The following is a 26555-nucleotide window of genomic DNA, read 5'->3' on the forward strand; positions in this document are numbered from 1 at the left end:
GCGGGAGGGGGACGCCGGGGCGGGCTCCATGGCAACCGGATGTAAGCGGCGGCGCTCTAGGCGCGGCGGAAGGGCGCGTCTCGGTGGTAACGCGGAAGCGCGGCGGGGCCGTCCCGGCGCTGTACCGGCAGCGGGCCGCGGCCTGCCCCCCCCGCTCCCCCCCCGCGGTGCTGATGGCGGAGGCGGCGGTGCGCGGCCTGGCGCGGCTGCTGCGCGACGCCGGTGGGTGAGCGGCTGCCGCTGGGCTGCGGGCACCCCCTGGGCAGGCGGCGGCGCTCACGGCCCGGCTCCCCCCCCCCCCCCCCCCCCGCTCTCTTCCCGTCCCCGTCCCGTTGTCGCCCGCAGGGGACCTGGTCCTGGACGGCTCCAGCACGCTGACGCTGCTCGCCGGCACCCTGCAGCACCTCACGCGGCTCTTCGAGCAGCTCCTGGGCCCCCGCGACCAGAACCGCGGCTTCGTGGCGCTGCCCTCGCACCCCGCCGAGACGGCCGCCGTGCTCCAGGCGCAGTTCCTCTTCGACGTCCTGCAGAAGACCCGCTCCCTCAAGGTCCGTGCGGACGGGGACGGCCGCCCCCGGCGCCCCGACGCCCGGCTGCCTCGCCTGGGCCCGGGGGGAGCAGCGGGGGTTAACGGCGGCCTGACCTTGGCGAGGCGGTGCTGGGAAGAGGCACCGGTTGTCTCCTGAAATGCTTGAGCGGCTCGGCGTCAGGCGGCTGAGCGCTCCCCGAGCGATGACTGATCCCCGCGAGGCTCCCGGCGGGGGTATTTGAGCGGAACGGCTTAGCCGTCCTATCCTCCCGCTAACTGACGCTTCGTGTTTCTGGGTTTTACGTGCTCTTGCCCGGGCAGAGGTCCTGGCTGAGCTGTTTCACAGCATGGTAGGTTGCTCGTAAGGTGTCCTTGCTCGTTTTAGGGAGGCTGTGATAGAAATAGAAGCGTGGAGCGAGGGGTCCTTCAGAGAGCTTTCTGAAAGGTGGCACGTGTCGTGAGGCTGCACGCGATTATACTTGGCACCGAGGCACCGCGAGAAGAGTAGAGACTAGAGGTATTCACTAGCGGTGAAATGGACCTGAAAGGAGAAGGGGAATTACCTGCCCCCGTGTCCCACAGTGGTGCTCAGGAGGTGTCGTGGCTGGGCCTTCAAGTCTGGTACTACAGCCTGCAGTGTCTTTAAAAGAGTTTTCCGCTAGAGACAACTATCTGAGTGTTGTTGGGAGAGTTTTACAGCAATACCCTGAGGCTGGAGATCAGGGTGAGGGCCCAGAGCTGTGCAGAAATACAGGCCCTCTGACAGGACAAGGAGGGGAAGGATGTTGCAGTCAGGAGACTGTTGTGGTGAGTGCTCGTGTTAACCAAATAACGGGCTATTTCTGTAACAGGCCCAGAGCAGAGGGGAAGCTGCGCGTTGCGGTGCAGGAACCGATTTGCTTGGGGAAACTAATAATTTGTAGCAGCCTTCTCAGATTCTTAAGCCAGTGGAAAGAGAGGAGAGAAGGAGACAATTAAGTTGTCAAGACACAGAGCAAGGCTGGCGTCTGACATAAACGTTGTTAAAACTGACCATCAGAGCTTCCCAGAACAAGCTTCCCCTGCAAATGGCCCTGCTCAACATGCTGCATTAGTGCTGGCAGAAGCGGGGCAGTGATTCATCACTGCCGTGGCTGGAGCTGTGGAAGCGGTGAGGAGGCCTTGGGACGTCTGTTCTGCACCTGATGAGTCACTTCTGCGCGAATGTAGCTGGCAGAGATGGTCTCTCCGGTTGTACTCTGCAGTGGGAGCGTTACCTACTTCGTTACTCGCTTAGTCTGAAATCCTGCTTATGCAGTGTCCACAGAAGGCATAAGGAGCTGGGTTTAATAAGCTCTGTGGCGTATGAACACAGTCTTACGTACCCTGTGGTGAAAGAGCCTGTGGCTGCCCTGCAAAATGCAAAGAGGAGGTTTGCAGCTACCTCAGCCTAATGATAACTGTGTCTTGGAGACCAGCTCTATTTTCCATTGTATCTGCTTGTGATTTGCCTTATTTGGCTTGTTCTAGTGAAACACACGTGCACACCTCCCACCAGTGTGCTAGTTCAGCTCAGCTGCTTGATAAACATAGCTCCAGCGGCAAGATTTGTCTTTATTTAGTTAGTGGTGGCTGATGAGGAACCCGGCTGTCAGATCTCCCTGTGACTCTGACCGTGGTGATGCCACATGAGCAAAGGAGAAGAAATGGAGATAAATGGTCTGGCAGTCTTGTGCTAGCTAGCATGCTTTTCTGTTTGACCTTTCTTGAACTGTGGGACTGTGAGAGTGCAGATGCCAGCACGGAGAGCATTAGGTAATGTTAAATATCAGGCTGTTAGTTAACACCTGAGCTGGAGAAGGAGCCTGTTCGTGGTACTGCAGTTGGCGCGTCAGGGCAGTGCTGTTGCTTCACAAACTGAGATTAATAAGAGCCTTCTTTTCTGATTTTTCTAGCTCATTCATGTTCCAAACTGTGTTTTGCAATCTACTGTGAAGATCTTCCCTTTCAAGTCCCTCCGGCATTTGGAAGTAAGTACAGGAGGCTGAATGAGCTCCGAGCCTTGCCGTTTGGCTGTTCTTTACTTATTTTTGCGGTTGCAGAATGCCTCTGCTCCTAAAAACTGGGTAGGCTTTTGTGGCCTTCCTACAAGGCGTAGTTTAAACTCCTGCAACACCTGCTTGGGGTAAAGCTGGGTATGAACGATGGCTAGAGTGCTGGGGAGGGAGGCTCCAGCAGGGAAGTGGGAGATCTCTTACAAAAATGGGTCTGGGATGGCAGCTGCTCTTGCGCTGTGATGTTTTGATGTATGTTGTCCTTACTTTCTCATCACTGCTGCAGTTGAGGTCTGTCCCTCCACACTGCCTCCGGGGTCTGCGATTTGTCTATTCTCAGCTGGAGTCTTTAACCTGTTGCAAATGTATCAGTACGCTGGAGGTGAGTGTCTCTGCAGCCCGTGGGGAGCTACGCAGGAGAATGCCTCCCGTATCTTCCCTACCTGAAGGGTCGTACGACCGAGACAGGCCATGTGAACCGCCTTCTCAGTCCGCATTCTGTATGGCTTTTTCTCCCTTCCCCATTCTGGGATCCTTCCCCTGACTGAAATAAAGTTGAAGTATTCCTTGGTTAATTATGTGCTCGGTAGTCTCCTCTTTAGCTGCTTGAGGATTTCTGGCTCCAGCCAATATTCATATCTGCTAAGTCTCACTGTTCTCTGTGTTTACCCATTTCTCCATTCAAAGTCCTGCAGCTGATCAAGGTTTATTTGGTTGCACCTTAGCAATCGTAAATTAGAGCTGATTGTAAGGGAGAAATGCTGTGTCCCAGTGTCTTAACTAGCATTTGTGCCCAGCAGATCTGAGACATAAAGCTCCAACCATGAAGAACTAATAGTGTGGGTTGTGTTAGCAGTGGGGCTCTGGGCTTCTGTCTGGCATGGAAGCAGCTGCCTGCTGGGGAACAGTGGCTGCTGACACAGAGTGCCTTGAGAGATTCTTCTGCCTGCCAGAGCATGAGTTGTTTGACCAGAGCACGTGTGTCTTATTGCTGGGTGCTTCTGATGAAGGTCTGGAAAAGTTTTCATTAGGATGAGTCTCTGCGCAGATGAGTCTCTGTGCTTAGTTTTCAGAGTCTCCAACTTGTAACCATTAGGTTAACTACTGCCACTTGCGTGTAGGAAGCAAGAGCATCTCCTCTTCTTTCTGCATATCTAGTCATGGAATTTCCACCGCCTCCAAATACTTGGCAATGACTTCTAAGTCACTGATCCATTCCAGGGTCTGTGAGGCACAATATGCCACCCTTGTTCTAGACTAGCTGTTCTCCTTTGTTCATCTGCTGTTACGGTACCAGCCAGTACTAACCAGGGAACGGCTCCTCGCTTCTTCCTAGGAAATCATTTCAGCGTGTGGTGGAGATCTGAGCTGTGCTCTCCCCTGGTTGGAGTTGCATACTGTCAACTTCAGCTACAACTCGATCACTGCCTTGGATGACTCACTGGTGAGTGGGGCATCCTTCCTGCGTGACTGGGTGGAAGTGAGCAGATGATCACGGCCAGAAATTGGCCACTGCTTGACTGATGCTGCTGGGTCTGGGTGGGAGGGAGTGAGCAATGTTAATTCTGCTGGCCTCTCCCAGCAGGACAGGGTTTCCATGCTGCAGTGAAGACATTTGTAGGATCTGATCTTGTGTCTTTTCATCCTTCAGCAATTACTAAATGCTCTGAGAGTCTTGGATTTGAGTCATAACAAGGTCCAGGATTGTGAGCACTATTTAACGGTGAGTATCTGGGGCTGAGCACCAGTTTCCTTGCAGGGGGAGGACACCGCTGAAGTGCTGCAACCATTGACCTGCTAGGTCAGTGCGAGCCTGCTAAGCGAAGTATAACGCAGGAGATTGGAGACATGGTCCGGCAGGCGTGTGGTTTAGAGCCAGTGCTTGCAGCCTTGAAACCGTTTCCCTGTACGTGCAGCCCCTGTCCCGGCGGGGCAGGGAAGGCAGTGTACCTCATCGCTCTGAGACAGGCACCTTTGCTGTGTGCATCGCTGTGCGTATCGCTTGGCTGCAATTCAGCGTGGCTGACGCTTTGTTGTAATCTGTGCAGCAGGTGAGAATTAGGTAGCCAGGCGTAGGGCTGTTGAGATTTGTTGTTTGGTTTATCTAGGCAGCCACTAGCGTTTTTTTCTTGCTCTTAGAAATCTCCTGTCAGTTAATTTAGAGAGGTGGTAATCCATCACAGTGACATGTGGGTCTCTGGGGAAAGGCACTGAAATCTAGACTCTGCTGGGCTGGATATGTTTCTTTTAAGAGAAGCTGTGAAACAGCTTTTCACAGAGTTGGTAAGGCTCACAATATGTCATTCACCATTGTCTTTCCGAAAGTAGGAAAGGGCTTCTTTTGGTAGCAAGTTCAGCTCTTTGCCTGAGGCAGGGAGTCCAGTCCCTATCTATGCTCCATTAAAATGTTGGGGAAGGGAAAAGCTGCTCCTAGCAAATTTTGTAAAGCACTTAGATTGTGCTGAGCACCTCTAGACATACCACTCCAAATGTGAACATTGAAGTCTTGATGCAGAAGTAGTCTTAAGAAAATCAATTTTTAAGTGGCCTTGGTGGGATGGAGAGAATGGCAGGGACTAGTGCTCTGTCTTGAGTTCAGGATCAGGCTTTGACCGAAGGTCTCAATTGATCCAGTGCTGCTTTTCTCTCTAAACAGACCCTTACAGAACTTGAGTACCTCAATCTGGCTTATAACTTCCTGTCCAAAGTGCCAAACCTCGGCATCTTCAGCCGATCCAAGCTGGTGACTCTGATCTTGCGCAACAATGAACTTGACAGCATTAATGGTGAGCCTGCAGTGGAGGAACACTTGAGTCTGACGTATTTATCTCTCCTTCAAGGAGGAGCAGAACTTGAAATCTTGGGCACAGCTATTTTTACAAGGGTTCAATGTTGGGGGAGAGGGGCAGGGGGAAGCTTCCTAAGTTGTATCTTCTATTAAGCTGATGGCTTCTTGCTTTGTTTGCAGGGGTTGAACAGCTGGTGAATCTGCAGCACCTGGATGTGGCCTATAACCTGCTGCTGGAACATGCCCAGTTGGCACCATTGTCCACTCTGCACTGTTTAAAAAAAGTAAGCATGAAAGCTGGTGAGTTGGTAGATTGGAGATGTTGTGGTCTGGAAGGGTGCAAAGTAGAAACTGTGTGGTAAGATGAGAGTTTTGGAAGATAAATTCAACTCCTGAGCATTTAATTTTAACGAGGAAAGCTGATGGGGAAACCTTGGAAAGACACGTGCATTTTAGTCTTTGTTTTCTCTAACACCTGCTCATTTTTCTGTATGCTTATTCCCACATCCTTTTTTTCCCCCTTTCCAATTTTAACACCATCAAGTTCAGTAAGGATCCTCTCCTAATGCTTTTGTGGATTTGTAGAATTTGGAGAAGTCTGAAGGAGGATAACTACAGTCACTGTAGTGTCTGTGAAGGAAAATAGCCTACAAAGAATTGTTCTCCCAAGACTTCTCAGAGTCAGTATTGAAGAGGCTCATGATGATTTAGGGGCTTGAGCAGAAAACACTTTTGTTCAGCAATGCAGAATGAAATTAATTTCAGGAAGCATGAAAATTTAGTCCTCTTCTGGGTTGATCAGCATTCCACTACTAAGATATTTCCTGAGGCAGAGAGAAATCCTGGAGCCTCCAGGGAGATTAAATCAAGGTATAGAGTGTTTCTTTCTCATAACTATTTCTCTATTTCCTCCACCCAGCTGCACCTAGAGGGAAACCCGTTATGGTTCCATCAAAACCACCGGTCTGCAACCCTGGTACATTTGTCTCCCAGAGCAGCTTCCTCCAATGTGAGTATCAGCCACACGCCTTCTGCCAATGCTTGCTGAAGGTGTAGGGTATTCTGGTGTTCATGGGCAAATGAGTGGAAAGAATCTTGTAAACCTGAAGACCAGTTTCAGTGGTTCTGTGGTGTGTGGGGTTTTTTTGTTTGTTTGTTTGGTTGTTTTTTTAGGTAGGGCAATTTTAATAACCTTAAATTTTTGTAAGGTGTGGTAGCCCAGGCAGGCACAGTTGAATATTGATCTCAGATTTGCAAGACCTCAGATCTTAATATTTCTTCCTTGTCTACTTCATCAGTTTTGCTCACTGAAGTTCCCCAAACATTCCTCCATTCTGCCAGATAGTAGCTACATAGCTGGACTTTGCAAAAAGAAACTCACTGTCTCAACCTACCTTGCCTAATTACATGCTCTGTTGACAACAGTGACCACCTCTTTCTTTCCCCACATTCCTCTGCTCTCAGTTAGGTGTCATCACCGTTTCCTTTGTGCTCTGGTGCTTAAGTCAATTCTTGGTAATCTGATTTTAAATAATGAAGCCAGCAAAGACAGTGTTCTGGCAATTTAGCGAAGTAAATTGTCTTGTTAAGGGGTCAGAGGTGTTCCAGAGCTGGTTTGCAATTTATGTTAGCAGCAAATTGCTAGACTCGTTGTCATCAAACTGCAAATTGGAACAAGCTTTCACTGAGCTCCAGTTACTGGAAGCTAGGTAGACTCAAATTAGAAGTAGGGTACCAACTTTGAGGAAGAAGTGAGTAGCTGCCAAAACAGTTTGAGTTCTTGCAGAAGAATCTATCAAATCTCTTCTGCAAACCTTCTTGGATGCGTTTCTGGGAGTTAAAAGGTCTGTAAACAGGAAAACCACAGTAGTCCCTTCTGACCTTATATGCTCTTAGGTAGCTACAGGTAAAGGCCTGATGGATAGGCAGGAACAGTGCTGTTTCTGGAAGTCTTTGCAATTTTGTGCCAACCCTACGATGACCTGAAGGGAAATAGAGTCAGTAGGTGTTGTCCTGAATATGTGCCAGTCAAGTGGAATCTGACTGCAAATGGGTCTCTAATTACAGTTCCTCTTGGATGGAGAACCACTCTCTTCCTCGGACCTAATGGTAAGTACAATCGCTGTAAACTGATCTTACTGCCTTTGGGACTGGGAAGTCTGACAGGTTTTTGCATCCTCATGTGTCCCATAAAATCTGTATTGGCTGCCTCTTCCCTGTGAAGCAGTTCGTTTTGGCTCAGTCCGTGCAGATTCCTAGTAATTGCTGGGACTGGTCGGTGTAACTTATTCTGTCCTAAGTACCCTTGCCGAACTTGGAGCCTTGCCGGTTTCCCTTTCAGGTACTATCTGGCACTTGACACTTGAATTACATTTTAGCAAAACAAATGTTTTTCAACATCCCATCTCCTGTTTTTAAGGGACACAGAGGGTGAGTTAAATTGGAGCAGCCATGATAAACAGTCCAATCAACCGGGTAGGATCTGTTGTCACTGCTCCTACTGAGATGGTGGAAGTTTGGGGTGAGGGGCAGGGAAATTGTTAGCCTGAATTGTGGCCTGGTTACTTTGTCTCCCCTTCACACTCAGTAGACAGCTTTCTCTTCTTTTGGATTCAGCACCTCCCAAAACTTGTGCAAAGTGTGTCACAGTCCATCCACACATCTACCTCGGAGAGGACCGCGCTGGACCGCAGTGCTCTGGACAGTTCCTGTGCTGCAGACTTCAGTGACAGCCAGTCCCCAGCAGAGAATGTGGCTGTCAGGCTCCCTCGGAAGAAGTGCAAGGTCTGGGACTGAGACAGCTTCTTAACCATGTTGCTGGCATGTTGGGTGAAGGGGCTGCAGCAGCGTGAAAGCCCCGTGCTGGGGGATGTGGTTTTGTACTGAGTCTCTACACTGCTCTGTGTTAGGAAGGGGCTCAGTTTAAAGTCAGTCTTGATATACTGTAACAAATGTTTCATGGTGTGCTTCTGCACTCCAACAGCCATGAATCCTTTGGCTTGTCAGAGGAGGCTGTGATCAGATGCTGTGTTCGTTGTTCTGTTGCCTCCCAACTGTTCTTATCCTGTTTGTTCCAGGGAAAAGTCAAAGTGCGCAGAGCGAGCATTTCAGAGCCCAGTGACACGGAACATGAGTCCCAGACTTTACCTCTCTCTGCTGGTGAGGCTTGTCTTCTTTCTCACTAACGCAGCAGCTGAACTGCCTGCAGTTCAGAGGAGGCAGCTGAACTGCCTCCTGTCAGAGGAGTGCTCTGGCATGGTGATTATTTTCATACTTCCCAAGTTTTCTCTCTGCAGGCCTGGTTTTACAGCATCAGAAGGAGATGGAACGCATGGACAGCTTCAGAGATCGCTTTGGTGTTGACTGGCTGCAGTACAAGAGACTGGAGGAGCATGACCAACTACCTGTCATCTGCCGGAGCCGCTCTGCGGATGAGATCTCAGGCAGACCTGCAGCAACAGACTTGCAGAGTGAGAACTTTGAACCAGAGCAAGTAAAACCCCAAGTATCCCCAAAAGAATTCTCTCCTGCTGTGGATGATACTCAGAAGGAGGAAGACCTTGAAGTGGATGAGCATGTGGGAGGAGAGCTGAGAGGAAAAGAGGAGGCAGATGAGCTAATGCTGGGGGAAGAAGATGATGAGAAGCCAGAAGGTAAATGGGTCTTCACCGCCTTGTGTGAGGGCTTGGGTGGTGGTAGATTAGGTGGGTTGAATGTGGTATTCTTGAAGCTTTATCATACTGCCCAGCAATGTGGGACTTGCAAAGGTTTTGTTCAAGCAGGCCTGAAAGCCTGCTGTGTGTATTGACTTGTGCTGTGTCTTGTTTGGCAGTGGACCTTTGCCAGCCAGTGCTGGTGAGCCAAATAGAAGGTGAAGGGGACCCAGAGTTAGACTGGATCTTCCTGCGGGTCACAGCTAGGCATGTGATTGAGGTGGAACTGAAGGCTGCCAGAGTCCTCCACAAGCTGGAGCTGAAATGTCTGCAGAAGATAGAGACCTCTGAGATGAATTGGAAGAGGATGGTGAGTCATGTCTCATGCCTTTGGCTTCTTATTCCCTGTATGGGTCAACATTTTGGATTTTTACTTCTGTTAGAGGACCCTGCAGGTGTTTTCCTAATGCCTGCAAAGCCTGATTGATCATCTATTCCACCCTATGCATAAGTATTTAACAGCATCAGTATTGAGTAGAGTATCTGTGATAATGCAGCAGAAGTCAGCACCAATTCTCTTCTAAAGCTGGGGTTAAAAGACTTGTCCCAGTGACAGGAATAAGAGACTTCTTGAGGGGAGCCTGAATCAAATGAAGGAGAACTCTTTCCTGTCCATTCCTTACTGGGATATCATCCTGTCCTTGCAGAGCTATTTGTGGATTGCACTTTTTCTTGGACAGCGCAGCACTGAGTCTAATGTGACATTTGGAAAGCTACTGGCAGCTCAGTGGGCAGCTCTCTATCCATGCTAGATGTGTGTTTTATTGCTCGCAGCCCTATTTTGCTTTTGTGGCCTTTTAGAAAGGGAGTGTAGTAACCTCTCTTTCTCGCAGTAGGGTTTTAAGAATATTAAATATGTGCATGAACTTGATCACAGGCTTCTCTAATACTGTTCCCCAAAAGCTCAAACTTTTTCTTCCTACCTTTGTACCTCTTGAATGTTTGTGGCTTGATTTGAGATGCTTCATTCTGGGCCTTGTAATTTACTGTTGTACCTAGCACATGAACTTTTTTTTTTTGTGCATTTTACCAAATGCTATCAGGGCTTTCCTGGGAGAACTGTTACAGGCTCACTAAGTTAAGTACTTGTATGTCCATGTTTCCAACACTTGCAAACAAACATAGTCTGGATGCTGCGCCATCTTTCTGGAAGGGGTGTTTTCTGTCTCCTGCAGGACCTGGAGCGAGTTTTCCCTGTCCTCACGTTGCACTTTAGCTACATTCGCAAGGACCGGCAGAAGCGCAAATACGTGGTGCTGGATGACTGCCCGGAGCAGTGTCTGCAGGTTGGAGGGGCTGGGAGGAAGCATGGGGACAATTTTCTTGGAAGATGCTGGATTCTGCCAGCCAGCACAGAGCCTCCATTCTTAGAGCACGTGCACATCTACTGTCCTGTAACTATCTAGGTAGCCCTTGTCTTGCTTGTAAGCTCAGGGTTTCTTTCTGCACAAATGACCCGTGGGGGGCCCTATGAGCATGGCCATGAGCAGTAGATCTCCTGGAGCATAAAGGGTGCATAAACCTTGCAGTTTTCTCCCATTGGGAAAAGGCACGCTGAATTCTAGTAGTCAAGTTATGTTGCGTGTCCACAAGAAGGAAGGACAGTTGTATATGCCTGCTAACACTCTTTCCCTGTCTTGCGACTTCTAGTGTGTGCTTGAAGTGTTGTCCCCAGCCGTGGAAGAGAATCGGCAAAATCAGGACCAGGAGAAAGGATCCATGAGGCTCCAGTGCCTGAAATGCAAGCACGAGTTTTTGCAGTCCCTGGCTCCCTGGCAGCAAGGTCCTTATCCTGCACGAGCTGGAGACACCGAAAGCCTAGAGACCCTAGTTGCCTCAAATCAAGGTAGCTTGTAGTCCCTGGAGAAAGGATACTCCCTAGTGCCCGAGCAGACTACGAGAATGGCAGCTGTGCTGCAAAGCATAGAACGTACAGGAGAAGGTGATGCTTTGGTCGTACTGGAATTACAACCTGTGTGGAGTCTACTCTGTCGGCCCACTTAGGCTCTTCTCTAGCCCAGTCCGCCTTCTTCACCAGCAGGAATAAGTCACTGTTTTACTGTTAAGCAAGTGCCACCCCTGTTGCGGGCTGCTTTGGGTCTAGGAGAACGTTAGGGGTGCTGGAAACTGCCAATTGGTCTGCAGAAGTCTGGAAGAGGCCTTAAAGGTCATGTCATGTCTCATCCTATTGAATCCGTGGCCAGTTCTGGCACAGAGACTAATTTGTTCTAAAACGCCTTGCTAATGGAAGCTTTTGGGGAATCTGCTCCAGTGGCTGTTAGGTATCAGAAAAACAACCCCAGCCTAAGTCTTCCTAGCTACAATCTTGAGCTTTCTCTTGCTTCCCTTACGGGGAGTGATTTATTTCTTTTTTGTACTGGAGGGCTGTTGTTCTCCCCCCACAGCTAGTCCTGTGTTCTGTCCACTAGACTAAATAAGCTCAACTCCCTAGATAATTTGCTTGTCACTCATATCTCATACAATCCAGTTATTCTTGCTGGTCTCCTCTGTACTCTTCCCCACTTGTCCACATTTTTCTTTGGGTGTCTGAAATTAGATGTGGTATTTTGGCTGAGGCATTGCTAGTGCTGAATAAGCATCTTCTGATGGCTGAGTTTTTCAAAGCTCAGGTTTTATTTGAAGTGTCAGGGGAGTGTTAGCTCGGAAGATGCTTCTGGTATGTGGAAGTATCCTGGGACTGGAGAACTCTGCAATGAGGGCAGAGGTGCGGTCCTGGCTGCAGCACTTTCCTTCATCCTGAGACACTTTCTTCTTCCCCCTGAGCTAGTGGGGGTTCCAGGATCCAGCTCAGTGTGTGGTGTGGGTGAAGTGAACTTCAGGAATTGGGGTCAGGAGGGATAAGGACAGCTGGAGAACAGACACAGTGGGCTTGTAGGTTGGCTGGCTGAGGATAAACCAGTTTGGGATGGAGGTGACTAAGAATGGTTGGATTAACTGAGTGTGAGTCGGGGCTTCAAAGGCAATGTGAGCATTTGTGGACGTGAAGTGGAAGAAAGAGATGAGTCAAAGAACTGATGTAGTTTCAGTTGCAGCTACAGTACGCCCTGGTCACCCTAGTTCCGAACATGGCTGTTTTGGGTGGATGTTGACACTGATCTAGAATTTCTCATTGATTTGCCAAGGGGAGGTGTGTCGGATATGGTTCTGAATAGAGCTGCTCAACAAGCCTCTCAGGTCACGCTATACCTACCTAGCATCTGCTCTGAAAGGGATTGCTTGTGGTTTGCAGACATTAAGGGGAAAGTAAAATCTTGTTGCGTGACAGCTATTCTGTTTTTTTCTGTATCCCTTATGAAATCTGCCACAGATGCTGCAGCAGCTGGTGAGCCCATCGCCTGTCCCTGTTGTTCCAGTGACCACGTGGTCATCCTGCCTTCAGAGGTATGCTCCTGCACGCCCCTGCCGCCTAGCCGTGATGGCACAAGCGAGGACCTGTCAAACTCCCTCCTGGAAGGAGGCAGCCAGCAGGAGGGCCCAGAGGAAGCACCTGCTCGGGCCAGTGAGAGTGGGAAGTTCTACATCGGTGGGGAGGACAGCTCGGAGGTGGATACCAGCAACGGCACCAGAACCCCGGAGCTGAGTGGCGAGCATGACGGCGCTCTCCGTTCCAGTTCCCGCAGTTTGGACGGGGTCTGTGGGAATAAGGAGCTGGGAACAAAGAGCCAGCACTTGTCCCTCAGCCGCACGGACACCAGCGGGGGCAGCATGATGGGGAGCTATCATTACAGCGTTTCTCACGGGCCCACTCCTTCCCAGCTCTCTCTGAACTCCGAGTCAGAGGAAACGTGGAACCTCAGTCCCTGTGAGTATGTCAGAGCTGTGCGGGGTTTAGGGGTGTTGAGTGCTATTGCTGGCGCTTGCAGGCTGCACTGCCTCCTGCTTCACGTGGAAGGAGATCATCAAACATGAGCAGCAGTGACTGGTTCTTGTGAGCAGGGTGCTTCATGCCCCTCTCTGTTCAACTCTCATGCCTGAAGGTAGGGAAAACCGAGTCAGCTCCTAATCCCGAGTATTGCTCAGACTTTGAGTAATTGGATCTTGCTGCGGGAGCTGCACCACTCAGTTACCAGTGCACTTGGGTTCCTGCGGCACTAGTAAGCTGCCAGCTGGAGCATCACCTTTGGAGAACAGTAGTCAGTTTCTGATTGTAGGTTCTGGCCTAAGTGTGGTGTGAGGCTAGCGTGTTTATAGGAGGCTGTGGTTAGTGGTTTTACAGACACTTGTGTTCTTCCCAGTGGGTTTTGTGAGCTCAGATGACAAAGCTTGTCCAAAAGAAGAGACTGCGTGCTGGCTGTGTGAGGCCTATCCTGCAAGATAGCAGTTAACAGGAGGTCCATGCACGCTTTATATGAAAGGCCTTGGATTTCTGGTGTGGCAGAGACTGCTTTTGCTTGGGTATTAGTATGAAAAGCCATGTACATCTGAAAGGGCAAACGTCAGTGTTGGGATCCCCTCGTGTTTCAGTATTGAGACTTGTGGCCTGGGAAGCGCTAGTTCTGGCCCCTTGTGTTGAGGAGAGGCTTGATGGAGGCAGGTGTGTGTGATGGAGGCAGGAGGGGGTGATGCTGCTGCCCTAGTGCCAGTCCGTATGCTTTGGGCAGCTTCTGATCAGTGGGAAGAGTGCTGATCCCACCCTTTGCTCTCCTCAGCTGCAAACGGCGCCCTGAACACAAGGGACTTCCGTTCCGTGGATCACCGCCTGAAGCTCTACCTGGACATGGAGGTTTTTGAGGAGAACGACGAGGAGTTCCAGTGCTTCCTCAAGGTGAGCTCCTGCAGCGCCGCTCCTACAGCCCTGCTCCTTGGCTGTCCTCGCCACCCTGCAAGTTCTGCTCTGGGGTGGCGTCTGGAGGCTGGAGTCTGAAGGGAGCTGCAGTGTGCCTGGGTCAGTCTTGTCCGCGGGTGGGCAGGCAAGGAGCAGGCCAGCGCTGTGACTTGCCTTCTCTGTGCGCTAGGTGGCCATGGTGAAGTTCGGCCGGCAAGGAGAGTTCCTCTCGATCCTGGTTGCCTCTGACCTCAGGATCTATGTGCTGGAAGTCACTGGGGTTATCAGGTGAGGAGAGTGGTGGCAATGAGACCCTGCAGCAAGGCTGTGAGCACTGGGTAGCGCCAGCCTTTGCTAGCCTTACCCTGGAGGTGTGGTGACGTGCAAAGGCTCTGCTGGTTAAAACCCCCCTGCCGCAATCCAAAGCGGGAGAGGAGACGGGGCAGCCTGCTGCAGCTGAGGGCTGTGCTCTGCGATTAGGGGACAACCTGCAGAGTGGCTGAAGAAGAACGACTCTCACTACCTGTCCGATGTTTCCCATCTGGAAGTGGGACTCTGCCACCAGAGCCTTCGAATGGAGTTTGAGAACCCCAAAGCCTCCTACAATCTGCTGATCCGGAACCAAAGCTGCTGTGACCAGTTTCTGCAGACCCTGACATGTAAGAGTAGAGCTGTAGCAGAGGGGAGGGTGAGCATTTGGAGGATTTTTCTCTAGGAGAACTACCAGGAGATCTGTAGCTGGGTGTGTATGGCAAATTCATTTCTTGCCAGCTCAGAAAATAGTTGGGGGAGAACCCCGCTGGCATCATATCTTCCAATATCTCTCTTATAGACTTGGAGAACTATCCTGAGCTGTTATGTACTGCCTGTGGGCTTGCAATAAGTCATCTACCTTCTACCCCTCTTTAGATCTCATACAAGAGCTGCCTGCCAAGCACAGCAATAAGGTGAAGGAAATCCCCACTGTGGAAATGAATCCACAACATTGGCTATGGTAAGAGCAGCATATGAGGTGGGGGTTTGGATAGAAAAGGGTGCTTGTCCAGCCGTAGCAGGGAAGTGCAGTGCTCAGAACAGGGCAGCAGGAGGCACCGCTTGAGTGGCAGCCAGGCCTGTGGGATAGGTTTATGGCAGCTGGCTCAGGTGCCTGCGGCACAGGGGGTGCAACTCCAGCTCTCATGGAGGAACCTGAGCAGAACACAACGGAAGGTGGAAAAGAGGGAGCCACAAGGCTGCCTCCCCCTTTGTGGGGAACATTTGGTTCCCAATTAGCAAGGTGGTGGACAGAGAAAATAGCAGGAGAGAGAAGTATTTTGGAAAAACTGTAAGAGCTGGGTCCCTCCCTTCCTCAAGTGGACAGCAAAAAGTAACTAGCTCACAGCACGCCTAGACTGGGAACAGCACGCTTCCTTGAGTGGCCCTCTGTTGTATCTCCTCCAGGCCTCTGCTGGACTCCAAGACCACAGGTTCTGCAGCTGCAGATGGCACTTGTTTCTTCTACCTGCTGGCCTACCTGATCCAAGGTACGGGAGATCTCCGTGGCAGATATCCCACATGCTGTGCTCTCTGCTTACATGCTTGTGTTCACAGTGTAGAGCGTGTGGGAACGTGGCTGGGCCATGGCTCCATCAGCGAGATGGGGCAGGGGCATGGGTAAGGGCTTTTTTAGCATTGAGACATACAAGAAAGTCTCACAGTCCTTTTCTACATGGAAATCCAAACTGTAGGGAGCATTTGGTCTTGAACACCAGGTTTGGTGAAAACTCAGAACGACTTCTGAGAAGCTGGAAGTGATCCAAGGGCTGTATTATTGCCACAAGCTTGAGGGGTCACACACACAGCTGGTTAGTGTGTGGGAGCTGAAAGGGTCCATGTTTTAGGAGAACAGAAGCAGGTGTCTGAACCCCTAGACAGCAGGACAAGAAGAGCCTGCTGGAGTCCTCTAAGTTCTGTGCCAGGTTTTGCTGAGGTCCAAATGTGGTATCTGAGGGTGGGAGGGAGAACTTAAAGTACGTTTTTCTCCTTTTTTAGAGTACAGTACCCAGAACCGGACACAGTTCCAGCTGAGGCCTCGCTGCCAAGTAGACAGGACTAATTAAACATGCCATCTCTGATATTCCTGCTAATTCCCAAGAGTGAGATGTGACAAGAAAAACAACATGTTGCTGTAGCAGCTTGTGATCCCTGTGACCTCAGCTAGTGGTTCCCTACTTCTGACTTATTCTCAAATTCTAGTGCATTTTAATTGCATCCACTGAAGTCAGCTGGATGATATTTATGCTCCCTCTAGTTTATCAAAACTCTTCTGCTTTCTGCTGTACTTACCACCAAAATGGAACACATCTTAAACTTTATTTATGCTGTGTTCCATCCATCAGATCTGCAGCCAGGCAAATCAAGGCCAAAAATGGTGGCCTTTTAGCTGGAGCTGCTGACTTAACTAAGGAATAGTGGTGGTGTTTATGAGGTCAAAGGACTTGAGTTCCTTTTCCTGCCTCACATGAGGGTATTGCCTAGAAAAAGCTGGCTGGGTGATGGTCTTTCATATGCATGCTCCAGGAATGAGCTTGATCAAGCCCAGGTACATCTATTTACTACCCTGCTCTCCGCCTTTAGTCCAGAAGCTGTGTTAAGCTGTTCACCCAGTTACTGTTGCTGAAAAGGGTTTCCCCAGGGAAGGAATGGAAAGCAAAGCTTGTTCTATGGTGACTCAGGCTCCGAGCAAAGCCTCTCATATTCCCTTGTATCCTTTTAGGGGCATCTGCTTTCCCTGTGACCCTGCTGAGCACCCGAAGCATGTTGTTTCTGCTGGAGGAGAATCACCAGTGGCAGGTGCAGCCTCCTTTGGATGCAGCTCGTGAGGCAGAAATGCCTTCCAGGAGCAATATCCACTTGAAGGAGAAGCAGCCGATCAGCAGTATCAGCAATGTCATAACCTATCGCCTGTGTCCTTGCGACATCAAGCTGATGCTTTATGATGAGGTAACCAAAAGGAGGTCGTGGGGCACACGAGATGTTGGGGGCTGGGTTGTGCTCAGATCCTGTTCCTGCCAAGAGCATGTTGGGGCTGTCATCTCCCATCCTAACCCAGGGCCTTGCACCACGGAGGCAGGGGAGCACAGAGAATTGCTGCTGTGCAAAAGTCATGCAGGGACGCTTTCACGGCTGGCAGCAGAGGGAGAGGAGGATATCACTTAGAAACAGAAAAAACTGGGAAGAGCTGGCTGTGGCACTGGGGAGTGGCAGCTTGGGGCTGATCAGTGCCTTTGAGTCTGGGCCCTGCTCACCCACCTCTGTCTCTTTCCTCCTTTCCAGGTGCTGAAGGTGGAGAGCACGTGGCACATCCGCACAGAGTGCCCTGAGCTCCTGGTAGAGCTGGTGGAGTGGATCCGGGGGCCCTGGGAGGAGATGTTCTCTATCGAGCTACGGAGGGCTGTGTATGAGGGCCTGGAGTGAGCCTGCCCGCTGTAGGCAGGCGGGACTTGGAGTCAGAAGTGCTGCTGTGCTGGCAGTGGCACACAAATGTCTCCCCTCCCATCTGACCTTGCTGTCCTGTGGCCTCTGCCTTCTAACGTACTCTTGCCCCTGGCCCTTTCTGGTGAGGAGGAGGTGAGCACATGATGGTCCAGACTTTGTACAGTCACTCACTGGCACTGGGCTGGCCGTGAAAGGAGGCGGTGGAGGGTGTTCCTTGTAACACTGCGTAAGCTACAGGGTTTTAACTTGGTGGTGTCTGCTAGTTTCCTTCAGGATAGTACGAAATGTGACTGAAGGAAGAAGGGAGCCGAGCCAGAGCATGTTCGGTGGTACTCAGGCAACCAGCAGGCCAGAGGCAGTTGGACACTGCGGTCTCTCCAGCAGGTGTATTTGCTGCCTTCCTAGCTGTCTCGGAACAGCTGCCGTTATCTGCTGCTAATATTTTTTTCTTTTTCTTTCTCCCTCTTCCCTCTTATCCACAGCTTCCCTAAAGCTGCCTGCTTCAATCAGGAGCCTAGTTGCACAAAGGGATAAGGCATATTGTACTGATAACCCCACAGAGAGCCCATACCTGCGTGGCAGGGCATGGCTCAGTCTGCTGCTGTAGTCCTTCACTGTCACGGGGGAGGGAGGAGCCGTGCAGCTCTTAGCACAGAGTCGTGTTGCTCATCGCTTAGGGGTCAGGACCCTCGTGGGCACTGGCAGGTAAAAGTGAGGCTTAGGCTTTTCTGAGCAGTCCAAAAGCAAGAGTCTATTTTAACATGAGTTTTACTTTTTTCTATTGCAATAAAAGCTTATATTTATTGAATCACCATGTTTTTTCTTGTCTCGCTATAATGTCCTTGTAAGGTCTTGCATGCTAGCTTCACAGTAGCCTCAAGCAGTCCCCAAGATCCCACAGACTGAGAGCCATTTCCCCCATCCTCTTTAGGGTGGTTATCATCTTTGGGCTCCCAGCCCCACCAAGTTGTTTACTGGCTGTACCAAATCTCAAAGGCATGCCTCTTGCAGGAGCTGTTGCTGCCGTGGCTGTGGAGGTGTGAATACCTGCCCCTGCAGCGCTCTAAGTCCTCTGGTCGTGCATCATCATCTACTTCCAGGAGTCAGTTCTGGGGCTGGCCGAGGGGCAAGGCTGCAACCAACCCAGCTATGCCATCCTCAGAGCCTTAGGGGAGGGGGAAGTTTAGTTTCTGTACTTTGTCGTGGCCTAAGGGCTACCTCACAGCGCACTGTTGGGCGCTTTCTTGGAATCTCCTTATTATTAGGCTTTCTCCTGTCACTTCGAGAAGCAGTTAAGTTGCTGAAGGCCCACAGTCGCCAATATTTTTATCTAGCCTTCTATAGACTGGGTTGACAAGATCTATACTGTCTTGAGGCAGATGTCACAACGCATTCCACTTTGTCCCCGCTTCCTAAATGGGCATGTGGCTGCTGCTCTCCGTTCCTTTGGAGTGATCTCAAGCTGGGAAGCAGAGTGAGCTCAGTGAAAGCACTGCCAGCACCTAGCGCTTTGTCTGGGGCAAGGAGTCTCAGAGCTGAGCCAGTAAAGACCAGTAAGATTTTTCTGCCTTCATCTTGCCATTTAAGGAGCTTGTGTAAGTACAGTCTTCCCCTTCCATAACTGTGTTTTTCGTAAAGGGCAAGAGTCAAAATTGGAGTTACTGGACCAGCTTGTTGATGTCTCCTCTGTGCCAGCTGATCTCCTGACGCAGCTCACCCCCAGCTTGCTTTTTCCATCCTCAGAGCTGCACCTGGGTACATGTTGAGGGGCCTGACAAAGTGTGGACTGCCAGAACCAAAGGTTTCATCTGTTTGCCTGCCCATAGCTGTTCTCAAGCTATTTCTTTGTTTTACCATCGAGGTAACTATTCATTTTGCTTCTGCTCCTTGCCTTGTCTCTGCAAGTCTGTGCCCTTGGCTCAGCACCAACACTTTAGACCCCTTAACAGCTCCCTGACCACTGACGGGAGAAGCTCACATGCAGTCTGCTTCTGCTGTTGCTTCCTGGAGTGCTTGCTTTGCTTTCCCTTAATCTGGGACCCACCAGGACGTAACCCTAACCCCTTTGTGTTTGCTCCGTGATTGTGAACACTGCTGTAGAGCTGCTCAGGCTATAACTAGTGGTGGGATTAGCCGGTCTCGTTGCACCCATGGGGTGTGTGCAGGGGCTCGCCCCACATCTTCCTGTGCTCCAGCCTTGTGTGTGAGAAGAGGGGCTGTGCCGGTGAGCCAAGGTTTGCAAAAGGTGTGACATCTGTTGAACCAGTTGCAGACATCTGCTGCTTGTCACAGCTCTGAGCACGCAGTACCTCATCTTAGACACACTAGATTTCTTCCCCTCCTTCCTCTCTCCTTTTCTGGGTGTACTTGGCTCCAATACTCAGCCGCTAGCACTGCCTGAATCTCTGCTTTTCCCCACCTGGAGCAGGCTGCTCTGGAGGGGTGCCAAGGACCAGGGGTGGCCTTTGTTCCTTGCTGCCGGACTCCAGGGCTTTGTGGAAACAGGCCCCAGCGAACCGTGAGACTCAGGCTTTAGGCTGGCCATCGCCGCTAGCCTGAAGCTACCAACCTGCTTCCCTGGGGTTAAAACTGGTCCTGCCTTACCTTGATAAGGATGATGCCTCAGACGTGGGTTTGAGTCTTTAGGCACTTAGAGAATCACAGAATTACTTCCTGCTCTCTGCCCTCTAAAGCAGCTGTGCCATGAGCATACATAGCCTGTGGGTTGCCTGTCAGCTCCCTCACGCTGTATCTAACTCAAGTAGCCTTGTTTCTTATCAAGCTGTGTGACTGGAGGGACCGGTTGTTTGCTTCCAGCAGGCCCTCCCTGCCGGCCCCAGCTCCAGCCCCTGCGGGACGTGGAGATGTAACAGCAAAAGGCACATGCGCCCCGCTGCTGGCAGGCCCCTTCCCGTGGGGCTGCCCTGCAGCTTGTAGGGGAGGGGGACAGCAGCAAGCGTAAGTCCAGGAGCTGGACTTGATTATCCTTGTGGGTCCCTTCCAGCTCAGGATATTCTGTGATTCCGAGCTTGGCGTGAGTGCCGCGGGGTGCTGGCAGTGCCCAGGAACCAGGGAGGAGAGCCTGGCAGGTGAGCACGGTGCCGTGTACCCGCTGCCATGCTTCATAATCAAGCCAGAAGAAAGGGAAGGGGACTTTATTTCAAAAGGTCTCAGCCTTCCCTCAGCTCCAGCTTGTGGCGTGGAAGCTGTTCATTGCCCTTTGCGCTCCTCTGATGGAGCGTGCCTCCGCCCGTTATCAAAAGGATATTAAAGGGGTTGTGGGGCTGTCCCGTATCAGGACAAACAGTCCCTAATGGAGCCGTCTGCTCCCTGTCCCAGTGCCAGGGCTGTTTAATCTGGGAAGAGCGTGTTTGCCGCTGGGACAGGATGCGTGCTGCAGCCCTGTGCCAAGCAGGCGGAGCTGGCTCACCCTGCGCCAACGCCAGACAGGCGGGCTCCTCTCCCACCTGGAGCAAACACCACGGGCAGCTGCCCCACCAGCGGAAATGAAGGCTGTCACAGCAGAGCCAAGATGGAGAAACGAGGCTGCTGGCGATGCTGGGCACCCTGAGGCACGGTCTGTTGGTGGCAGAGTCTCAGAGGATGCCTCCGTCTGGCTGAGCACTCAGCATGGACTGCCTGCAGGAGCTATTTCCATGAGCTGTGGGGCTTCTCGCAGAAGCAGGCGCTCTCCCCATGGCCGGAGCTCTCCTTATCCCTGTGCTCACAGCCTCCTCTCCACTCCCCCCTCAGCCACTATCACCCCAGTGACCGGCAGTGCTCTGCACGCCGTGCACTTGCTCCAACGGCGGGCTTTGCCCCACGGATGTGGTGGCTTGGGGCTGATCCTGGTTTTGCGGTCGGTGACTTTGCTCCTGCTTCCTCGTGAGCGGGACCCCGCAAGGCTGCTGCTCTCGTACATCCTTCCTGCCCGAGGGGGGCCCGGCCCTGTCAGCCTCAGCTGATGTGGGGAGGGGTGCGGGTGGGCAGCACCCTTCACCCACTGCCTTCCCAGCTCTGCGTGCTTGTGGTTTTGCCCTCTGCCCTGGGGAGAATGGGCGATGCCGCTGGCTCCGATGCTGTAAGCACACACTGAGGCTGAAGCCCGGTGACACCGCCACAGGGGGAAACGAGAGGGCTCCGAAGCCGATGGCTCTGCGGTGGCAAGCACCGTGATGCCTGTCATGAGGCAGGGGTGGCTGGCGCTGGCCTTGGGGCCTGGCCTCCCCAGCCTGCCTCAGGTGAGCGCTGCCCTGGCCCAGCCAGCGGCTCCCTTTGGCGCAGTGACCTCGGCTTGGGGAGCCTCGTCAGCACGTGCATGCGGCACCATCGAGGCCACCCGCCATGGGGGCGGGCCCTGCATGCGGGTCCCTTCTCAACCTGCGGTGTTTCCCCGCGTCCCCAGCTTCTGTTCTCCACCCTTCTCCCCATGGCTGGGGCTGCGCTGCCGTGGCTCTTGCTGACTTAGGGCACGGAAGTGACAAGGCCACTGTTACTCAGCGGGCCCAAAATAACCAAAAAGCGTGCTTCAGCAGGGCAAAGCGGCTTTTCCCCGGCTCTCCGGGTTGCACAAGGAGCGGGCTGCTCTGCCCTGGATGTGGTGGGCCTGGCTGACCCAGCGTGGGGATCCCCAGCCTGACAAAAACCTCCGGGGACAATTTTAGCAGCGGAGACAAAGCACGTGGCCGGGGTGCTGTGTGTGGGGTGCAGCGGGGGTACCTCAAAGCCAGGGAGCTGGCTGGGGGGTGGGGGGGGGGAGAAAGCACCCCTCGCTCTGAAGAGATGGGGGCCACCAGGAGCCCCCAGGCACGTTGTGCTCCACAGGAGAGGTCCTGCCTGCTCCACGTCCTCCCGCTCCTCACGGGGAGGTCCGGCGAGGGAGATCCGGCACCAAACGTGGCAGCACGTTACTCCGTGGGGCTCGCACGCCCAGAGCGCCGCCTCCCTCCCCTCTCAGACCAGGCTCCTGGGGAACTCCCCCCACGTCCCCAAAGCCCACAAGCCCCGGGGTGCCCCAGCGGGAACAGCCCCGACCGCCGTGCGCCCAGGGGGCTGAACTGGCCCCCCGGGGGGGTGCTTCAGCGGCTCCCGGGGGCCCTCCCGGCCCTGAGACACGGCCGGGCGGAGCGCCCTGCCCGCCGGGAAGTTGCGCGGCCGCGGCGGGCCGGGAGGTGAGAACCGGGTGGCGGCGGGGCGGGGGCGGGGGGGGGGGCCGCGTACCGGCGGCGGGCGGGCGCGGGGCGGGGCGGCCCCGGGCCCCTTTGTTCGGCGGGAGGCGGCAGCGCCGCGCCGCCGCTTTGTGCGCCGCTCGTCCCGGAGCGCCGTGAGTGGGGCGGCGGGGGGCTGAGGTGGGGCGGGGGGGCTCGGGGAGCGGGGGGCTCGGGGCTCCGCGCTGCCCCGGGGGGCTCCGCGCTGCCCCGGCCGCGGGTGGGCTCCCCTCGGCCACCGGGGGACCCCCGCTCCGGCCCTGGGGTCGGGGCGTTGTGGTGCGGGCGCGAAGCATCCTCCTGCCCGTGGGGGGGCTCCGGGGGGCTCCCGGGGGACTGGTGCCGCGGGGACATCGAGGGTGGGTGGCCCCAGGGAGCGTGGTGGCCCTGGTGGGCTGGGTTGGGGTGCCCGGTGCCACGCGTGGTGTCCCGCCTGGTGCTTGTGCTGGGGTCTTTGTGGGGAGGGCGCTGAGCCCAGCCACGCAGCCCCCGGCTCTGGCGGAGGGCTGGGAGCAGAACAATAGAGGCACCGGTGGTCTCCTGGAGAGACCTGGCTGGAGGGAGAAGGGCTTGCCCGAGGCTGGGGACACATCCCTTCTGCTGCTGCCCCCGGGCCCGCCGGCAGCCCCGCCACCTGCCTCCCTTGCATCAGCCCAACGCGTGCTGCTGGGTGGCGGTGGCGTGGCTCCTCTTGCGCCTTTGGCCAGAAGCTGGGTTGCTTTCCTCCAAATTTCCTCCCCGACCTCCAGTGCCAGTGGCTTCTCTGGGACTTTTTGCAATTCCCCGGCCGCCCCATGCTGCCCTTTGCCATCGCCCTCCTTCCCCGTGCCTCTGCTCCCCCCGCCGTGCCCGCGCCACAGGGTGCAGCATGGCTCGGGGACCTGCCCGGGAGCAGGTGGCAGGCGGGTGCCGGCGCTGGGGTGGAGGGAGCTGTCCCCTCGCCCGCCCTCCTGGCGCTGCCATGCTCCCTTGTTTACCCAGGCCTTGATGACTCTTCCCCCAGATGTGTCTTGTAAGGGACGGTAAGTGTCCTGGCTTTTCCCCTACTCCCCTGGCTGGCAGCAGCATGGGGAGGAGGTGCTGAGAGCTGCTGGGTGCTCCCTGCTCAATGCTGCCCGGATGCTGCTGGTGGGTAGGGGAAGGGATGTCAGCGCTGGGGTGAAGGACGCTGCTTTGGGGGAGCCAGGCGAGGTGCACTGTAGTTTGTTCCGTGCCTTATTGCCTGCCCTTCCCCGCAGGGTTTGAGCCAACTGCCTGGTCAGGATGAGCTGGAGCTTCCTGACGCGGCTCCTGGAGGAGATCAACAACCACTCGACCTTCGTGGGTAAGATCTGGCTCAGCGTCCTCATCGTCTTCCGGATCGTGCTGACGGCCGTGGGGGGCGAGTCCATCTACTACGACGAGCAGAGCAAGTTTGTCTGCAACACGCAGCAGCCTGGCTGCGAGAACGTGTGCTACGACGCCTTCGCCCCGCTCTCCCATGTTCGCTTCTGGATCTTCCAGATCATCATGGTGGCCACCCCCTCGGTGCTCTACCTGGGCTTTGCCATGCACCGCATCGCCCGCATGCCTGAGTCCTCGCGGCGCCGGGCGCCAGTGGCCCCACGGGGACGCATGCCGGTGGTGCGGCGAGGGGCCGGGCGGGACTACGAGGAGGCAGAGGACGATAACGAAGAGGACCCCATGATCTTTGAGGAGATCGAGGTGGAGAAGGAGAAGAGCACGGAGGGCGGGGAGAAGCACGATGGCCGGCGTCGCATCAAGCAGGACGGGCTGATGCGCGCCTACGTGCTGCACCTGCTGTGCCGCTCGCTGCTGGAGATGGCTTTCCTCTTCGGGCAGTACCTGCTGTACCGCTTCGAGGTGAGCCCGTCCTACGTCTGCAGCCGCAGCCCCTGCCCGCACACCGTCGACTGCTTCGTCTCCCGCCCCACCGAGAAGACCATCTTCCTGCTCATCATGTACGCGGTCAGCGGGCTCTGCCTCTTCCTCAACCTCTGCGAGCTCCTGCACCTCGGCGTGGGGCGCATCCGCGACGCGCTCAGCCAGACCGCCAGCCCCCCGCACCCGCCCGGCGGCAGCCCCACGCCACAGTACGCCAAGAAAGCCCCCAGCGCGCCCCCCACCTACCACTCGCTGAAGAAGGAGACGCTGAAAGCCCCCCTGCCCAACGGCAAGCTGGACTACAGGGAGAACCTGGCCAACTCGGCGGCGGAGCGCTTCGCCCTGGCCGGCGCTCCCCCCGAGCACGAGCTGGAGCGGCTGCGCAAGCACCTGCGCATGGCGCAGGAGCACCTGGAGATGGCTTTCCACCTCCAGCCGCCCCCGCAGCCCCCCAGCCCCTCTCGCAGCAGCAGCCCCGAGGCCAACGGCATCGCCGCCGAGCAGAACCGCCTCAACCTGGCCCATGAGAAGGGTGGCAGCATCTGCGAGAGGACCACGGGTGAGCTGGAGGGGACGGGACGGGACGGATCCAGCTGGGCAGTGCGGGGTGTCGGGGCACCCCCAGGCATGGCTGCTAACCCTCCTCTTGTTCCTGCAGGGCTGTGAGCGCGGAGGACGGCGGGATCGGCCGGTCGGATGCGGCTGCCAGCTCGGGACAGTGACGTGCGTCTGTCCCTTGGGACTGGCCAGGGCATCCCTGTCCCAGTGGGCAGCTATGGGGACTGGGGCTTGGGGAACCTTCCTTCACTGTTCTTAATTTTTTTTAACAAAGGGAATATCTTATTTTTGTACATTTTTATAAACTCAGCAGCGTGCACCCTGGCATTTTTATACTCCCTTAGTGAAACCCACTCTAGGCCTGCACCTCCCCTCCCTGTCTCCCATTTCACCCCCTTTTCCCTCTCCCACACCCCATTCCCGCAGCATCTCCCACTTGTGCCTCCCCTGTGCCCCCTGTGCTCGCCGTCATCTGCTGCTGAGCACGTGCAGGTCACGGCAGCAGTACTGATACCTGCGGCGTGGGGGCTGCACCCGGGCTCCGGCTGGCCGGGCCATCCCACGGGGCAGGGCACGGAGCTAGAAGCAGAGGTGGCAGCAGGGACCTTTCCTGGTAGGAGGGACACGTCCTGGTGGCACTGCTGCTGGAAGGTGTGGTGGGGACACACAGGTCCCTCTTTGCCTCTTCCTTGCCTGTCCCCTTCCCGGCTGCTCTTTCCAGGGGACGAAGAGGTTTCTGGGTGCAGGGGGTTCCCTCTGTGGGGGCCCACGCTGTCCCCGAGGGGCTGTAGCAGCGGGGGCAGAGCCGTGGGACACCCTCACACATGGGTACGTACGGAGTGGCTGGGGCTGTCCTGCCAGGAATGTGTGCGCAGAGGGCAGGGGCCGGCCTTCCCGTCTCCTCCGCTTCCCTGCCAGCGGCTCCGCACACCGCGGGGGTGGCCGGGCTTTGGACCAAAGCCGATCCCCTCCTGCTATGGGGCTGGGGCCCCTCTGTGGGGCTGGATCCCCGTCCCACGGTGGGGCTGTGCAGCGCCCGAGCCGGGGTCGGCAGGGAGCCAGTTGGGCATTTCTGATCATCTCAGCACGGGTCGCGCAGTGATTTTGTAGCGTTGTTTTGTACTTGGATGATTGTGACTTTTTTTTTTTTTTTAATATCTATATTCAGTAAAGGCTGGAGACGTTTTGTACTGAACTTCTGCATCCGGTCCTCTGGGAGGAAGGGGTGGGAAGGGGATCCTACGCAGATGGGCTGGGGCGGGCCGGCTGACGCTGCCGAGGGGAGGGAAGGGGCGCTGGGGGCCGTGGTGGGACCCGGCCGTCCCCACTTGGCCTGGGCTGACTCAGTTGCTCCAGCTGTGCGGGGGCGGCTTCGGCTGGGGCAGCCTCTGCTGGCGTGCGGGATTGCTCCAGCACAGCTGGAGCAGGGGTTTCCTCGCACACCCCAGTCTGCCGCAGCTGGATGGGATCCTGCCCTCTGGCTCTGGCTCTCCCCTGCCCCACGGCTGGATCAGCCCCGGGTTTCCACCAGCCACCCTGCGCCCCGTTTTTGGCCAGCACACCCCATTCCCTCCCCGGGA

General features: G+C 54.6%; 3 protein-coding genes across 9 annotated transcripts in view; 2 read left to right on the forward strand and 1 right to left on the reverse strand.

The window, feature by feature from the left end:
• Window positions 1–485, reverse strand: part of SLC4A3 (solute carrier family 4 member 3) — a 34846-nt gene extending 34361 nt beyond the window's left edge. The window contains exon 1 of the mRNA XM_040561667.1: window positions 351–485. The gene's annotated coding sequence lies outside the window, so the exon portion shown is untranslated. The remainder of the gene's footprint in view (window positions 1–350) is intronic.
• On the forward strand, window positions 14–18134 carry LOC121072239 (serine/threonine kinase 11 interacting protein). 4 transcript variants are annotated; one of them, XM_040561669.1, is made up of 24 exons: window positions 14–41; window positions 346–548; window positions 2464–2538; window positions 2849–2944; window positions 3899–4006; window positions 4214–4285; window positions 5219–5348; window positions 5531–5634; window positions 6270–6359; window positions 7418–7459; window positions 7967–8134; window positions 8428–8509; window positions 8647–9003; window positions 9183–9373; window positions 10239–10349; window positions 10714–10909; window positions 12392–12886; window positions 13734–13849; window positions 14040–14137; window positions 14330–14508; window positions 14759–14843; window positions 15290–15372; window positions 16605–16831; window positions 17165–18134. In XM_040561669.1, exons 1-24 carry the CDS (start codon window positions 29–31, stop codon window positions 17303–17305), a joined length of 3462 nt encoding a protein of 1153 aa, XP_040417603.1. In that variant the 5' UTR covers window positions 14–28; the 3' UTR covers window positions 17306–18134. The 4 variants fall into 4 exon arrangements, with proteins under 4 accessions (XP_040417603.1, XP_040417602.1, XP_040417604.1 ...); XM_040561668.1 differs by lacking the exon at window positions 14–41 and adding an exon at window positions 56–222; XM_040561670.1 differs by lacking the exons at window positions 14–41; window positions 2849–2944 and adding an exon at window positions 56–222.
• A 3765-nt stretch (window positions 18135–21899) lies between these two features.
• LOC121072241 (gap junction gamma-1 protein-like) lies at window positions 21900–26166 on the forward strand. Of its 4 annotated transcripts, XM_040561677.1 has the most exons (4): window positions 22563–22649; window positions 23515–23555; window positions 23772–24976; window positions 25076–26166. In XM_040561677.1, exons 3-4 carry the CDS (start codon window positions 23797–23799, stop codon window positions 25081–25083), a joined length of 1188 nt encoding a protein of 395 aa, XP_040417611.1. In that variant the 5' UTR covers window positions 22563–22649; window positions 23515–23555; window positions 23772–23796; the 3' UTR covers window positions 25084–26166. The 4 variants fall into 4 exon arrangements, with proteins under 4 accessions (XP_040417610.1, XP_040417608.1, XP_040417611.1 ...); XM_040561676.1 differs by lacking the exons at window positions 22563–22649; window positions 23515–23555 and adding an exon at window positions 21900–22497; XM_040561674.1 differs by lacking the exon at window positions 23515–23555 and having other exon boundaries at window positions 22517–22649.
• The last annotated feature ends 389 nt before the right edge of the window (window positions 26167–26555 follow it).

This window comes from Cygnus olor, chromosome 6 (genome assembly GCF_009769625.2).
Source record: "Cygnus olor isolate bCygOlo1 chromosome 6, bCygOlo1.pri.v2, whole genome shotgun sequence".
In the NCBI taxonomy this organism is placed as follows: domain Eukaryota; kingdom Metazoa; phylum Chordata; class Aves; order Anseriformes; family Anatidae; genus Cygnus; species Cygnus olor.